The 17092-nt window shown below is 35.5% G+C and overlaps 1 protein-coding gene across 1 annotated transcript in view; it reads right to left on the bottom strand.

Annotated features, from left to right (window-relative positions):
* BTBD9 (BTB domain containing 9) overlaps positions 1-17092 on the bottom strand; it is a 107278-nt gene that overhangs the window by 8079 nt on the left and 82107 nt on the right. The window contains exon 11 of the mRNA XM_015857669.3: positions 3137-3215. Within this exon, the coding sequence (XP_015713155.1) occupies positions 3137-3215 (79 nt within the window). The remainder of the gene's footprint in view (positions 1-3136; positions 3216-17092) is intronic.

Here is a 17092-nt window from a genome sequence, read left to right as displayed (position 1 = left end):
ACGTTCACATAAAGATGCAGTGCCACCTCTCTGTCTGCACTGTTGCCAACATGTATATACACCCACATGGAAAGAATGGAAAAATGGCTTTTTCTCTGCATTTCTTCTGGTGATTTTTTTTCTAAGTCAAACTAATTTCTACAGTGGTGTGAATTCTCTCCATCTGCTACAGTTCTTAATAAGTCAATTCATGTGTTCAGTTCCATTTCTTGAGAAGCCACTTTTATATTCATTGCTCTCCTCTGCTTTTTAAATAACAGCTATTGACATTTTTCCAGCCATACTTATCACTATCAGTATTTTTAGAAGAGAACAATATATCTTATCGTTGTATCTCTTTAATACATAGCTTTCCTATAAAGGCAGCACACTCGAAAAAAAGGAATGGATAACTGTAAGTTAGAAATTCCTTATCTCTACTGTATGTTACACTAAGAACGTTTCTCACCTGAAGTTTCACTTCATATAGTATGTTAAAACAGTATAGTTACCACTGAAATTCAGCTGATACTGGTCAATAACATCTAAAGTAACTAATTCTTAAATTACAACTTTCTTTGTTACCACCTCCTTCACACTGAATTCTCAGCATCTGGCAAGTGTTAACAAGTCTGTGAATTCTCAACATCATTTTCAGTTGCTCTATCACTTCAACATATGCAGAATACAGCTTGTGAAAGAATCACAAGACAGAGCTCATGTACCTCAACCAGTATTGGAATTACGTATTTAAGACCAGTATTCTTGAAACAAAAAATCTGGTATGATTTTCTCTATAAGGGCCAAGATCACACGTCAGTATCACTGTCTAATTAGTAGCATGCTAAGTACACCTGAAGATTTGAAGGTAGGTTTGACACACAAAGCAAGTACATATACGCTGGTGCAGTAATCTGTTAGATAGGGCTTTCCCATTAGCAATTAGATGCTTATTCCAGGTCAATACTATTTGAAAGCTACAAGAGAAGCATTAGATGACCTGCCTGACTAATGCTAAAACAGACCAAGAAAAAATTCTTTTATTTATGAAGGTGGTATATCTGTAAGAGCAAGAAAAATAGTTACATTTTTACCATGTTGTAAAATAGAAAAGGAATTTACTAGGTCAAGTAAATCTATGAGCATCCTATCTTTCAACACATAGAAAAAATGGTGAATGAAAGATGAGTTAAAAAGATGAAAACATTTACAGAATTGAACAATTTTATGTTTTTCTTGTGCTTGCTTTTTTTTGTAGCTTCAAAAATCAGATTGTGCTTCGAAGTTAAGAAGAACTCTGCGGCAGTGCACTGACAGCACAAGTAGGTAATGCTTTCCTACATGTTACAGTTAAACTTGTGATGAGAACATGCTGCCATTAACATATTTTGTTTAAAATGAAAATGGTTTGACATATCATACCACTTGCTGTGGGCAAATAATTCTGCATTCTGGAAATGCTTACATTCCTATGGAAGTGACTAGCAAGGCTCCAGAACAAACTGAAACTTTCATTACAGTGCTGTTAATTAAACTGGATTTATGAAAAATATCTTGCTATATACTTTGAATAATAAAACTTTATAACAAAATATTACAGATTATTTGCTTAATATATATATCAAAGGAGTATAATACATTAGTATGTGAAAGCTAATAATGTTCTTTTTAGAAGCCTTTGGAGCAACAAACTGTCTAAAAATTAAAATAAAATAGCATGGGGCAATGTTCTTAAAGATAAAAGACAGAGGGACTTCGAATGGCAATGTATTTATGGTTTCACTGAACCTTTACGTGAATAAGCATAATCTCAACTTCTACATACTGATCTTCAGTGTAGTTATACAGAGCTCCATCTATCAGTAACTAAACAAGATATAAAATTTCTCGTAAACCAGTCTGTAATTAGAATTACGTTTAAAAGTCCATATGCTCATTACTTTTCAGGGCTGCCTTTGAGAATTAAAAGTTGGAAGCAGTGTTTCTAGTCGGCTGATTTGCTAAGTTTAGTCAACATGTCTCATATTCTCTTTTAATGAAGATTAAGAAATTACAGAGATTGGCATGAGAGCAAATAGGACTGCCTATACTGATCAGTAATGGAAAAGGACTCCCTCATGCACATGTAACAACCCCAGAGGCAGTTTCTGATTCTGTATTTCTGCGTACTCACTGATGAAGACTGAATTGTTCTCCATAAGAGGCAGTCCTTAGGAAAAATAAAATATAATTGATATTTTTGGTTTAATTTAATGGTCAGCTTCTTTCCAATTGTCTGCTGAAAACTAATGTTGACATCTCATTGTACAAACAATGCTATCTGACAACTCATTCAATGCTAAGAACTAGCACCCATTAATATCAACGTTAAATAACAGAATGGTTAAAGGTATAAGGGACTCCTGGAAGTCATCTGATCCCATTCTAATCAGTAACTCCTAATAGAGGTAGAACTGACAACCTCTAACACCACTACCTATGGTTCACTGTAAAGGGTGAAAGTACAATGTTCTGTGGGTACAGTACACAGATTGTGGACGTGCATTAACATAGAAGGAGCTCTCAGTGCCTCTAGTGTTTTGTTACGTAAGGTCCTGATATTGCAAAGACATACACATGTTCTTAGATTTACATACAGTAAATTGTTTCACTGAAGTCAACTGTCCTCTGGGACATTACACAACAATGATCAAAGACAAATAAAATGATCAAAGGCAATAAAACCAAGTAATCAGAGACTATACACCTTTCTCTAGTTCACCACAGTGCTATTTTTAACAGTCATCAAAATAAGGAATGATTCAAATATTAACCAAAGCTGACAGGAATGCTTGTTGGCACAGTGTATAGGTCAAAACCTGAAACACGCTGATAGTACTTTGTCTGTAAAACATGTCAAACCAAAATTATCTTCCACACCAGCAACAACCTTTCAAGTCTGTAGAGTGTAGAATTAAGGTAACACCATTCACTAATATTTTAATATTTAAATACAGAAAGCACTCATTCTCATTCTGCTAGATTTCCAGAGGGGAAAAGAAAAAAGAAAGAAAAAAAAAGTTCTCTTTAGAGGGTATTGTTAATTTCATTGTAAGATACCAAAAATTGTATAGTTAAATATTCATGAAGAATATAAGTTGTATTAGCAACTCCTTACCTCGTTAGCTGTGTTCTGAGTTCCAACTATTCTGATAAAGGATGCAGGCTGTTTATCAAAAGTGATTGTTTGCCAGGATCTACAAAAAAAAAAATTCAGAAAGACATACAAATATGAGGTTTGGTCACCACATCTTGCAGTGAAATACAGAGGGAATTTATCTAAACAACAGTACAGAATTACTTAAAAGGACAAACAAAGAAACACTTTGCAGCACCTGAATTATCAACACTATTTGTTCATTCTTATTTTTAAGTGCCTTGTCTCTGCTTTTGTGTATTCATACACAGTTTGTATCGCTACAACCTGAATGCAGCAATAATACCCAAATTACTGCTAACAAAAGAGAAGATAAATAAAAGTAGGTGCTCCTGTTAACTACCCACGAGAAATCTCAACTATCAGAGCTCAGTTTAAGAAAATTATAGCTCTAGGAAAAACAATCACTCCAACTCATTCTGTAAGTGGAACAGTGGAGGCAGAGATGGGGGGCACAGTTCTTCCAAGTGCAATAATGCATTCTTTTTTGTTCAGATTTTGAGGATTTCTCCATGTCACCCTCCCAGAGCTAGAGTGTAACTTTGGCTATAAGAGCTTGATTGGGAACCCTATAACCTTTCTGCTTCATTTGTACTCTTCTGACTTGGGTGAGGTACAACACGTTACAAGGAGCTTCATGAATGGCAGGCAAAGGACACCGCTGCCAATCACATCTTTGTGCTCACAGAACACACTGACAATAAAACAGAAGAATAAAAAAGGTCACAGGAGCTAGAGGCTCCAATGCCAGTCTTCTATTGCAGCTAAGAAGTGCTTTAATACAATAGAATTTATATTACATTTATTCACAAAACATGAAAACTAGGTACAGAATACAACTTTTCAGCAAAACTAGTCTCTACTATAGAAAGCTTTAGAAATAAAATGTTGTTAAGAATAACCAGATTAATTCACCAAACGGGATAAACATTGGATGAAATTATACTGAAAATACCTTTACAAATGCTCACAGAAGAAGGGACCAAAACAAAACCAGAACAAAACACTACTCACCATCAGTAAGTAGAGTGCACAAAGACATGCAGTATTAACAGCTTTGTTGCTTAGTATTTGTCACGCACTGGAATCTTACCCTGGCGGAAAGCTATCATCTCATTGACACAAACATAGCATTTCTGGGTCTGATTTCGTCTACTATTAGGTTTTCAGCTCCTGTCAGGTTATATTTGCTTAAAGAAGGTTACGAGCCTGATTAAGAACCTAATTTCATGTAGTTTACTGGTATTACTGCATGAAGTAATGGATGTGATTAGAGTTGCTCATCATAATAGAAGCATGAGGTCTGAATCAGGCCTTGGAGGTAGAGCTGTTACCTACCTATATTTCACAATTTATTTATAACCCTTAAGAGGCTATGTTTGCTTTAGCTTAAAGTTCAGGCTGTTTCTTCAACCTCGATATAAAATATAAAATGAAAATGGTCTGTTCTGTTGACTGCCCCAAGATCTGAAGAGTTGCCATGATCTAAATATTTTTTCCCCCTTAGCAGGAAAAAATTTTCCTTGAGGGTTCTTCTCATTTCAGTCTACTACAGTCAGTCAGCTAAGCTTCACTGCCAAGTGTAGACTTAACAATTAGACGATCACAACATTATTTCTCTAAACATGAGTATTTCCACAGTTAGCACAATGCATATGCTTTCACATTTATTGACCTGAACTTTAGTGAGAAAAGTGAAGATGTTAAAAATCAGATCTCTCCAGTGATTTGTAAAATATTAGTAACTGTTCTATACAAAAAGGGTTTAGAACCACAGGGAAGTTCTTGAGAATGGTCTGTGCTTTCCAGGGCTTTAAGACAAATTTTGTTTTCTGTGACCAAAGGAAAAAAAAAAAAAAAAAAAACAGAAAAAGAAAAGCCTAAATGAGGATCACAGAATGGAATGTTTTGTTGTTTTGTTGTTGGTTTTTTTTTTATAGTACTTCTGAGGACCGGTCAAAAATCACTGCTAGATGACAGCAGGAAGGATTGAGAGAAAGGCCTCTGCAGATCCTTTGAGAATGCTCATTTAGATCAGCAGCTCCAGGAATCTGAAGTTCTTCCCTTCATTTCTTCTATACTGCTGTTATTTGGATTCGATTATAATCACCCTTTCGATAATTCCAGAACACGCTACAATACATTAAAAAATGGAAGAATTTTTGAAAAAGAATGTGAGATTTGAACTGAGATTGGGTAAAGATTCTGTAAATTTGGACCTAAGAATATTTACTACTTTTATTATGTCCGTTTTGTTCCTTTCTCACTGGGGGAAAAAAAATCCCAAAATGTTAAAATTATACACAGCTTGCAGAAGAGTTATTAAGATTCAAGAATGCTGCCACCAGAGAATTAGCACTTGATGAGATAATGAGAACATCAGGTCTCTTAATTTATTTCCTTAGCAAAAAGAAAAAAGCAAACTAGAAAATGAAAAACTGTTTTGGAAAAAGTCGCTTTGGAAATAAGGAAGATAAACCTTGGTTGCTAAAATACTGCAGCAATTTTTGACTATAACAGAACATTTGAAAACAGAATAGAATCACACAGAATCATAGAACCATAGAATCACAAGGTTGGAGAGGACCTACAGGATCATCTAGTCCAACCATCCTCCCATCATCATTGCTACCACAAGCCTCTAAACCATCTCTCGTAGCTCCTCATCCAGACCCCTGTTGAACACGGCTAGGGACGGCGACTCCACCACCTCCCTGGGCAGCCATTCCAGTGCCTGACCACTTTTGGAGAGAAAAAGTTTTTCCTTATGTCTAATATAAACCTCCTCTGGTACAACTTGCGGACATTTCCTTGGGTAACACTGATATATACAAGGGAACGGAAAGATAATTTATGCAGTGTAACTATACCCATATGGGAAGATAGATAACTGACAAAAAATATCATGACTTATGTGCTCTCTTTTTATACTTTTTGCTGATGAAATAAATTCAGTCAGACTTCTATTTATGTATGAAGCTGTAACAACCGTCTTCAGAGGCATTCCTCAATTAAACAAAATAAATCCGTAGCAAACCTTCAGTTTCTTTTTAATTTTCTTACTTTACTGCAAGTTATACTTTTAATGCAATTTCAGTTTCTCCATAAGATTTTTATTTATTTATTTATTTTGCAAATGGTCAGTCAAGCCATGAATATTTGCTTATTTCCTTTCCTCATGAGAAATAATTCCTTTACAAAAATTTTCATCAAATTCAGTGAGTCTCTCCAGTATTGATGTATACATATGTCACTGCATGCAAGGAACAGCAGCAATAAAATTTGTCTAAAGCATCTCTATTTTTGGTCTGGGATTAGACACTTCTATAAAATAATAGTCATTTCTTCACCTTGGCTGCCCAAGCCAACAAACCTTTCAAGCTAATGACAGTGCTTTCTTTCCCATTATCTGACATTCTCACCTTTGGACTTCCTGTATTTATATATTCTTTATTAGTGATTTTTCAGCATTTAGCTTTTTTAAATATTCAGGGAGTGTAGATGGTTTGTTTTTTTCTGCTTCCATACCCACCTTGGTGTCTGATTCTTTTGGGATTTGCTGCTCAACCTACAGCAGCCTTGATCATCACTTTAAGATGGTCAGCTCTAAGATAACATTAGGGACTATCAGTGTACTCAGACTCATAACAGGGTCCTCAAGATGAAATGCAGCACTTTGGTTTGGCCAGCAAAGGTCTCCTGATAACTTAGCTCCATTTTCAAAAAGAAATTAGCCCTGCTACAGCCCTACAGTGTTTTATTTAACACTCTACATCTCACCTCTGCCATCCAGCTTCTACCTCTCTTGTTCTGCCTGGCTCCCCTAAGGAGATGCAGTAATTGATGATTAGCATTCCTAAGCCATGCTTGCATCTTGCGAGCCTGTCATATTTAATTACATTTTAACTATATTCGTCTTCTATAATAGACTGAACATAATTTAGATAATTATCTTTTGCTCTCTTATTCTCTGACTCTGCCCATCTTACTTAAAACTCCTTGCAGTGAAAATCACTTTCTCTGCTCAAACATATAAACAGACTCTTGGGCAACATGCTTTCATCTCTCCAACAGCTGTCATTGAAAACTCAATGGCTCTGTGCATCCCACAACTTATTCACTATATTCTATTCTCAGTAAGAAGAAAATCATTAAAAACCCCTCTACTTTCATGGTTTGTTTTTTTTTTTGCTTTTTCTATATTAGCCCACTGCAAGAAGAATGCAAGAAAAACTGATGTCCGGGTAAATTGTAATAATAGCTTGCCACAGCTTAAGCTATCTATAGCTTTAAAATTGCAATTTACCTCTTCAAGAATTTAATGGCTTTTCTCAGCATTTAAAATTCTTGCCTAGTTATCTCTATGAAAAACTGGTATCTTTCTACAGATTTATTATATAGAATGGGATATAAATAGTGACTTATCCCATTTATTTTCTCCTCTTCCAGAAGGAACAAATTAAGAAAGAAGTGGAAGCTTATCTTTTATTGAGAATTTCTAATGATCCAGTGGCATTACAAAAATACTACCACACTGTGGGATCACCAGAGCAGCACTGATTATAGTTGAAACCAAGTTCAGGCCAAAGACATAAGAGCAAAGAGAAAGATATTACTTGTAACCAAAATTCATCAAGATGTAATAACCATATCATATTCATTTCCTGGCCTGACTCAGGCTAACACTGTGAGTTTTGTGCATGCATACAACCTCCATTTTTTGTTCCTTCCTCCAAGAATAAGCAAAAGAGTTGGAAGAAAAAGTAGAAATAACAACCCACCTTGAAAAATTTAAACTGTCAACAAGTAGCCTCCATTTTGCTTTCTAATGCTTACCCGCATATGTCTAATATTGTAAGTGACAAAACACTCCTCAGCTTATTTGGATGTGGAATTCTTCAGTGATGACTACAACTTTTTGAACTGAAATCCAGTATTCATTGTGATGAATGAGAAGACATTTGAAAAAGGAGATGAAAGGAAAAGGAAAGAGTAGTTGTGTTGACTTTCCACACATCAGTCTGATGACTGTACTGAAAACAAGACAGCAAGAAAGTAACTAGCCAAATAAAAAGCTGTGTACACCTGTAAGCAATCAAACAGAGACAGGAGTAGTATTGTAGTATGTACTGCATGGTAAGTATTACATTTCCTATCTATTAACAAATACTATATTTGCTTCTGCTATGGAGTATCTAACAACGCGGGCAAATGCACTAAAAATGCTATAACGGTTATTGCTATACAGACTTTTTCTTTATAAAATAATAAGAAGATCTACAGCCACCTCATAAACTGCCAATGAAAAAACATGTTTTCCATTATAGCAGTACTAAACAATAAAGCAAAATAAAACTGCACCTGCTAAAACTGTCATTAAACAGCATATTAATTCAGAGTGTCAAAGCCATAAAGACTTAAAACTGGGTTTCCATGTATTCCATCATGACAGCACACTCACAAACCAAGGATGCAAGTTAGAAGCTTGAAGTGACAGCTTGCCTTCTGCTGGTCTATTTGAAACAGGGCCAAAACCTACCAAATAATAATGCACTACTTCTACTTATGTGATAGACCACTGAAGGGATAGCAAATATATCTTATTCGGTCTACTAAGGAAAGAACAAAACACCCAAGGACTGGCAATACTAATGGAAGGGGTAAAGAAAGTGGCTAAGGGAAATATAATGAGCCTAGAATAAATGCAAGAATATTAAAAACTAAAAATCTCTCACAGTGCTTGTTACATAAGTGCCTTATATATTTAATACACATAACGGTACCTCTCTTGGTAAAACTTCCCTCAAGAGTTTTTATTCTAAGTGTAATTCCTGTAAGGAACAGACATAATTTTGAAATAATCTGAAGAAAATATGTTAATATTTCTGTCATTCTCATTGGTCTTTCCCAATGCTAGGACAAATCCACACAAAATAGCTATTTAATTGTGCATCTTGTATCAGTAATAATTTAGTGTTTTAGACTTCCCTAAAACACTAAAAACCTTTTATTGTATATGATTTATTGGAGAAAATGTGAGCTTGATAAAGGAGATTAAAAAGTCTGCTGCAAAATATATTTAATGAACAGACTCCTAGTACAAGACTGCTTATAGCTCTGCATTTGCAGCTTCAGTGCTTATGGCTTGCTATTTTAGAAGCAACATTACATTAAATAACATTAAAAAGTAGTGAAATTAAGCAACAGTAAAGCTAAAAGTAAGTACTACTTTTCATACACATCCACACACCAATACAGGCATCCAATTACACTTCTGTGTTGCATAGGCTGTGTACTCACACATTTAGCTTGCTTGGACATTTTGGACATTTTAATAGGATATTTTTCTGTATTTCTAGAAACATATATTCTAAAATCTTTCCAAAAAATGAAATTATTACCAAATTGCTGCCAAATGTCTGACAAAATGCCACAAGCCAAAATTTTATGCTGCATCAAGAATGGGGCTTGTGTTATCTACACCTACACCCTTTGTAGATAGAGGATGTGGACTTAAGTATCTTGACCTACAAGTTCATTCTATCTACAAACTTTTCTGTACATTATAGCATACAAGCAGAAGACAAGCATGCACAATCAATCCTAACGGTTGAATTACTTTTGTTGTGTTCACTCATTACCAATATTTATTGCTTCTGATGTTCATTTAGATAGCGAAGATAATGAACAGCCACACAACATATGAACATGCTCAGTAATACAACTAGTGGGCTGCTCTTAACTGTAAAGACTTCTTACCCCTGTAATCCTAGAACAGTTTGTAAGCTATTGTTATTATATCGCTGTTCACACAAATGGAATAGTTGATTAACAGCAAATACATAAAAATATTTTTAGGGATAGGAGACAGAATCACACCCTCTATTAATCAGTTCCTTTGTAGCATATAATGTAACACCGTATTTATCGCTCTTCTCTCTTGCATTCCCATGGGCACCACTTCATGGACCACTCATAAAAACTTCACATTTACAGCAACTGCCCTTCTATTATTGTCGATAACATCTAATTGACATGTCAAACCTCCACGGAATGCAGTAAATTGAACCACAACCTCTAACAAGAATGAAACAGTGAAAAAAGTAAATCAGCATGTGCCTTCTTACAATTGCAATACAAACATACAGAGGTTTGCTAATGGAAGGCAGGAAAACTATAGCCCTTTATTCTACCAAACTGAATTATCTATTAACCTCAAGGTCAGAAAACAAAGCCTACTGAGTTCAGACTCAAACTTGCGTGGGCTGCCTAGAAAAAAAATGTAAATACATCCACAACTGCAATAATTTCAGAGATGAGACTGACGTGAATTATGGCAGACAAAACCAGCAAATACAACTTTTGTTCCCGTTATAGTGTTGCAGAACAATGAGGCTGCCCTCCTTCATGACTCCAATAAAACCATATTTAGCATTTTAGCATTTTGTTCCCAGCGCAGTACTTTAATAGTAAAGTACATAGAGACAAAGTAGAGGAAGCTGGGTGAAATTAACAAGCATCATTTTAAAAATGGAACAAATGATGAAACAGCATGGAATAAAGTCAGGCAAAATTGTTGAAATTGCAAACAGAGTTACAGGAAGTGGGCAGAATGACTTCATAAATATATAGCTGATGTGTATTAGAACTCATTAAGCAAGAAAAATTAAGTTTCCAGAGATACAAGCAAAACAATGGGATGAAATCAGGTAACACAATGTTCAGTAGTGACATCAAGAACAACAAAATTCTCACTGTGGGAACTCGGTGTAATAGAAAAGAGCAGAAAGGAATTAAACAGATGGAATAATATTCTAAAAAGCACACCGCATCCACAAAGTACAGAAATCCACAAAGGATGAACCCATAGATACAATAATCCTTCAATTTTGTGATTCATGGATATAATTTGCCCCAGTAAAAATACTACTGCGAATAAATCAATGGCTTAATACTGCATACATCTTTACACAGGATATTTGTAATGCTTAAGACTACACTTGTTTTGTCTACCATAAGAAAATGCATACTTTTCCAAGCATTAATGAAATCAAATCTCAAATGCCAACAATCTAACTAGGGCAAATCCTTAGAAATAAAATAGAATGTCACATTTAGCATAAGATGCAATGACATCTGTCTGGCCCACTGACTATACAGGGAGATGTCAGCACTTGCTATGTTTAATGACTTTGCCTGCAAGAATGGAAAACTGTAGACAGAATAGTAATTCAGCATCTTGTTCATGAACTTTTGGGCATCTCCTGTTTATTGGGCTGTTAGATGACCTTATGCAATAATCAATATCAAAGTAAACAAACACATCTGCAAAACAACATTTAAGTATTAGATATTCATTTTGAATCTCAAGCAGAAAAATGGGTCAGTTTCATAGGAGATCTATTACTTGCATGACTTTTTGTAGTAATATTTATTCATAAAGGTGCTGAGAGGGTGCATGTGCATGCATTCAGGTATATGCATTCATATGTAGACATTTTCAAAAGAGAATATTTTCAGCCTCTGTGAGTGCAACCCAGTGTACTGCCACAGCGCATATGTAAGGATCCTTCTATAGGATAAAAAGAAACAGGCACTGCTGATACTGTGGGTATTACTGGGTATTGGTTGTATTCCCTCAGGCAGAACTGAGCTAACATCTAAATTGATGTCAGTGATATTGTGATGTTTTCTTCACTGTCCTCACAGCAAAGTGCTGAGAACATAGCAGTCATGTGGAACAGCACAGCAAAGGAAAAGAAGCCACACAACCTTAAATGCATAGAGCGTATGCAGAGCTGCAGCTAAAGAAGCAGATGGTAAAGCATTCAAAAGAGACATATGCTGCAGTTAGCACCACCTTGCTACTCTTTTCAAAGCCTATTTAACGATTTGAAAACCTTCTTGTGATCCTGGATCTTTGTTGAGAGACATAACTTAAAAGAAGCTAGACCTTTCTTAATCAGACTAGACACAGTTAAAATAAAGGCCAACAAATTAAACGCTAGAAGCAGAACTTAAACACTTTGGAGTGCCTCCTAACATTCTGAACTGGTATACAACTCAGGTTCCTGTCTGTGAAATTTTATTTTTTGTGCTTAATAAGGCAAATCTTATTTTTTCTTTTGCTTTATGAGGATCTTACAAAATATGAGCATATAAACACCAAATAAAATATGTACTTAATGCCTCGATTGGCTCAATAATTACACAAAATGACCCTTAATATCTGTCTGACTTGCTTCAGCAGGCATTACTAGCAGCATAATGAACAGACTAATGAGAGCCCTCAGTTCATTTCTGCAAAGTGCAACTTGAAATTGAGCTTAACAACGTAGCAATTTCCAGACATGCTGCTTAACTATATTTCATCTTTGTATCATATGAATGTATCTGCACAAAGTTCTGCAAGTCTGGAGAAGACATCTGGATTACACAGAGTTACTGTGAAATTAGCATCATGTAAAATAAAATGAACTGTGGTTGAAGTATATTCTGTTTGACATAAGAGGTACAAGAACATTTTTACTACGAAATTAACTCCATGTAAAATAGGATGAGCTGTGGTTCAAATACATTGTTAAATACAGTAAGTACAAGAACATCTCTTTTCATCCTGCTCTACTTTGCTACTTAGCAGCTCAGGTGTGAGATAGAATGAAGAATTATATAAAAAAGAGACTTTTTTTTTGCCATCTAGGTATGACAGGATAATACATGCATGACAGACTAATGGGAAACAACAGAAAAAAACTATGGAGAGCTGGAATAGCAAAACAGCTTAGAAGTGCTCAAGAGGTTTTACTGTGGCACAAAACAGTCATATGAAAGTGGTTAAGGAGAAGACAGTGGTTGAAAGCGGAGGCAAATAAATGCGCAGATGAGATCACAGACTGCACTGGAGGAATCAGAGAACAGGAGTTAGAAACTGCTGCTTGTGCTCAAGTATGAGGAACTACTTCTTTCATAGAATCATAGAATGGCTCTGGTTGGAAGGGACCTCAAGGATCATTGACCTATGAGTATGTAACACATGCTGCATGCAGTTATGAACAAGGGTATTCACACTCTTCAAATATTACCACTGCAGCAAAATAGATGTTTACACCATAATAGAGGTTACAAAGATTTCACAAACGTACGTAAAAGAAAGAATGAGCAAAATTAAGTTTGCCACTAACATTTTGCAGAACTGTTTACTTAGTTTGTGCTCTCAGACAACATAGAAAACCCTATATTATGCATATAAAAAGCTGTTTAGAACAGTTAAATGCAAAAGTTGTTTTTAGCCTTAGATCTCTCCAGTGTGTTCTCCAGCTGCGATTTGTTATCAAAGGAAATAAGCAGTGTCTGAAAACTGGAGATGCTTAAAGGACACTGGTGTGTCAAAAATCTGAAACACTGGACAAAGCTGACAATTATTCTTGAGAAAATCCTTCAGGATGGTTAAAGAAAAACAAATCTGTTAACGAATGTCGCATCCGTGCCTCAAAGGGCCAGTCACATGGAAGTATTCCAGATAGAAACTATAGAAAAAATAATTGAGGGGAACTGAGCTCAGAATTTAGAAATTGAAATACTTATTACATTAGATAATAAACAATGGAAATATGAAATTAAGTTCGGAAGCTTCTAAACATCTATCATAACAACAGTAAGCTTTGCATTTTAAATAAGAAACGAGCTGAGGAGTAAAAAATAGTGACACAACGCAGTATGTTATAAAGCTTCTGAAAACAGTCATACCTTCCACAAAGAAAATGATAAATCTGTCTCTAAACAACCATATAGACAGCTGGTATCAATTGCTATAGAACTGCTTATAAATAAACTATATTAGAGTATTAGATTTCTTTTTCTCCTACTGGGAAACTGAACATAATACATCTGCTATCATGAACCAGATCCATTTCACAGTAAATATACATGAGAACATTCAAAATGATACTCAGTTGATAACCTTCATGACAGCCTGTTGCATATTTGTCTTTACAGGGCTTATTTTATCAAAAGAGTCATTAACTCTGAGCCTTGATCTCCAGTGGCCTTTAGATCTTGTTTTTCATTTGACTTTCAGCTTTTTTGTCAGCAAATTTTTCTAACAAGTGCAAGTCTCTACTGTCCAACACTAACACACTCAAGCCAACTTATCATACATGTTTTAAAAAGTAGAATGAAACGTGATTGCTTTTCATTGGTGTCACACTGGGTTGAGAAAAGCAGTTTATTGTGGAAATCAAAGAAAGAAAACATCTACATAGAGAGTTTTTAAACTGACAATTACACAGCCAGTGTGCATTAACTGGCACTCACTTAGGGGAGGAAAGCAAGCTTCCCTGTGAAGATAATAAACACAGTTTCTGTCCTCAGCCTTTTAAAACTGTGAGAGATGAGGAAGTTAGGAATACTCTGTCAGATTCTACCTTTGAACACTGAACTATTAATTTATACAACATACTACATTAAAAATGCTATTAAAACAGCCCAAAGTGGCATAACAAGAGTTTAAAGGGAAACTTCATAGTTCAGTAGACTGCCAAAATCAATACATCCTTTTGAAGCCAAATTCAATTTAATTTTCTCAATTGTTTTGTTTGCCACTTGCTGATCATCAAAGACGTCTCTATCAAGGTCTGAGCCTTAGTGGGTCATTCAACCCCTTGTGCCAAAGGTGCAGCAAAATGATTTGGAGAACTCACAAAACACTTGCAAGGCTGCACACTAATGAACGACTTCAGCAAAAGATTTTAACTCCACTGAAAGATTATGCAGACAAAGCCAGGCAGCAAAGAGTTAAGCAAACAGCTCTTATCCATGTGTCTTTGAAGAAAGAAAGAGCGAATAGAGAATATAACTAAGAAAGCAAATTTTTTCATTGCATGTATTCTATCTCTTTGAATGTGGCCCCCTGTGAAATTCAGACTGAATTTTTAACTCTACCCACTTTGATTTCCTACTGCAGCAGTAGCAAGTTATTTTTCTAGAGCCCGCTGAAGGATATTTAACACAGATGTAATGCAAGGAAGAGTGAGTTCAGGATTTCAGGGCAGTATCACCTACCTAGAGTTCACTCACATATCTAAAATCTATGAAAGAAACAGAGATAATTTGGGGTATACTTTTTGGAAGGCATTTCAATCTTGCAAAAAAATACACATATAGTGTTATTTTGTAACAGTAGACTTGTTGCTCTGCAAAGTAGTCAAGCAGACAGTCTGAGTCCCAGGCAAGGACTTATTTCTTGGATGTCTTTTTTTTTTTTTTTTTTTTTTTTTTTTTCCTAAAGCAAAACTGCATAAGCCTAAGTAATCACAATTTTTATACTTTTAAGAGCTGGAATGTTCCAGTTTTCATCTAAAGAAGTATGATTTGGCTGAGACAAACCACTGTTAAAACTTGAATAGACTTCATTTCTTCCAGGATAAATGGATGCTGCATTCATAAATATACACAGACAGAAGAGATGAAGGCATTGTTAATACCCAAGGGTGAGTCAGGCACTACACACAAGTCTGGTTCTCACCCATCCTTGGGAAATTCCTCAACTGCTTGACTAAAAAACATTTTGAGGAAAATTCCTCTCTTCTGGAGCTGTGCTGTTTGCATAAGATACCTATGTAATCAATAGTAAAGGGAAGGACAAAGACACGACAGCACATTGGATCTAAATGTCCTATACGAAGTAAGATACCTGTACTCTGCTCTTCAGGCTATAGAACACATTGGTCTAGAACACATCAGATAAAGTAGCTTAGATAAGAAGTTTAAAACTGCACTAGAGAAAAAAAAAATACTTTTCATGCATCAGGAGTATCTTCTCCATTACCTGATACTGCAGTTTGTCTGATTGACCACTATCTCTGCCTCACTGTAGCATCATTTAATTTTCTCATTTTCAAACTGCTTAAAGAATTATTTTTACTTTTTAAACTCCCAAGTGCAGAAACAAAATTAAAAAGACAGACCCGTACATGTTCCTTTAAGTGACTGGTTCAATTTTCTCTAATCATTAACATGTTTCCCTTACTGTATTGAAACCTTGTCCAGCAAGTCAGGGACTTGATTCAGTGCACAAGTCACGGACTGATGAGTCAGTGCATATTCTCCAAGCCCTTCACAAGCCTTACTGCCTTTCCTTGGACCTTCTCCAGCATCTCCATGTCCTTTCTGTACTGAGGTGCCCAAAACTGAACACAGTACTCGAGGTGAGGCCTCACCAATGCCGAGTACAGAGACAGGATGACTTCCCTAGTCCTGCTCACCACACCATTCCTGATACAAGCCAGGATGCCATTGGCCTTGGCCACCTAGGCACACTGCTGGCTCATATTCAGCCAACTGAATATGAAATATACATCTACAGAGAGAGCATTTAGACTCATCAATCTGCTCTTAAAAATCAGAGTAATTTTTGAAATTAAGTAACTCCAGCATTTTTGAAAATCTTACTTTAAAAGAAAATGAAACATACTTAAAGAGTGTTCTCTTCAGTGGTGAGATACTTGTAAATGTGATTTGCTGATCATAGGGCAAAAGATTTAAATTGAATATGAAAAATCCTCTCAAATACAAAGAAATCACTTGAAAATTGAGGGATGGTGCTGTGGGACAGCCTACAAACCTTTTAACATACCACAGTTACAAGTGATACAGGATTGAAATATAACTACAAAGGATAAAAAACTTTCAAAAAGAAAGATTTTATAAATGAAAATTATTCAAGTCAGTTTTTCAAAGTGACCCATTTTCCTCACAATTTTCTAGTCCTTGCTAAATTGTTCTGGAGTTTATCAATATATATATATATATTGTAAGCTTCAGAGCCAGGTCTTTGTATTTATTAAGAACAGATAGTTAGAGGCAGTGTTAGAACAGTAGACATCTGTAGACTTTAAATTCAAGACTACCATTTCATAA

This window comes from Coturnix japonica, chromosome 3 (assembly GCF_054131305.1).
Source record: "Coturnix japonica strain WE chromosome 3, WE-NBRP24, whole genome shotgun sequence".
NCBI lineage: Eukaryota > Metazoa > Chordata > Aves > Galliformes > Phasianidae > Coturnix > Coturnix japonica.
Note: the sequence above shows the minus strand (reverse complement) of the source record. Positions and strands in the feature narration are given on the sequence as shown.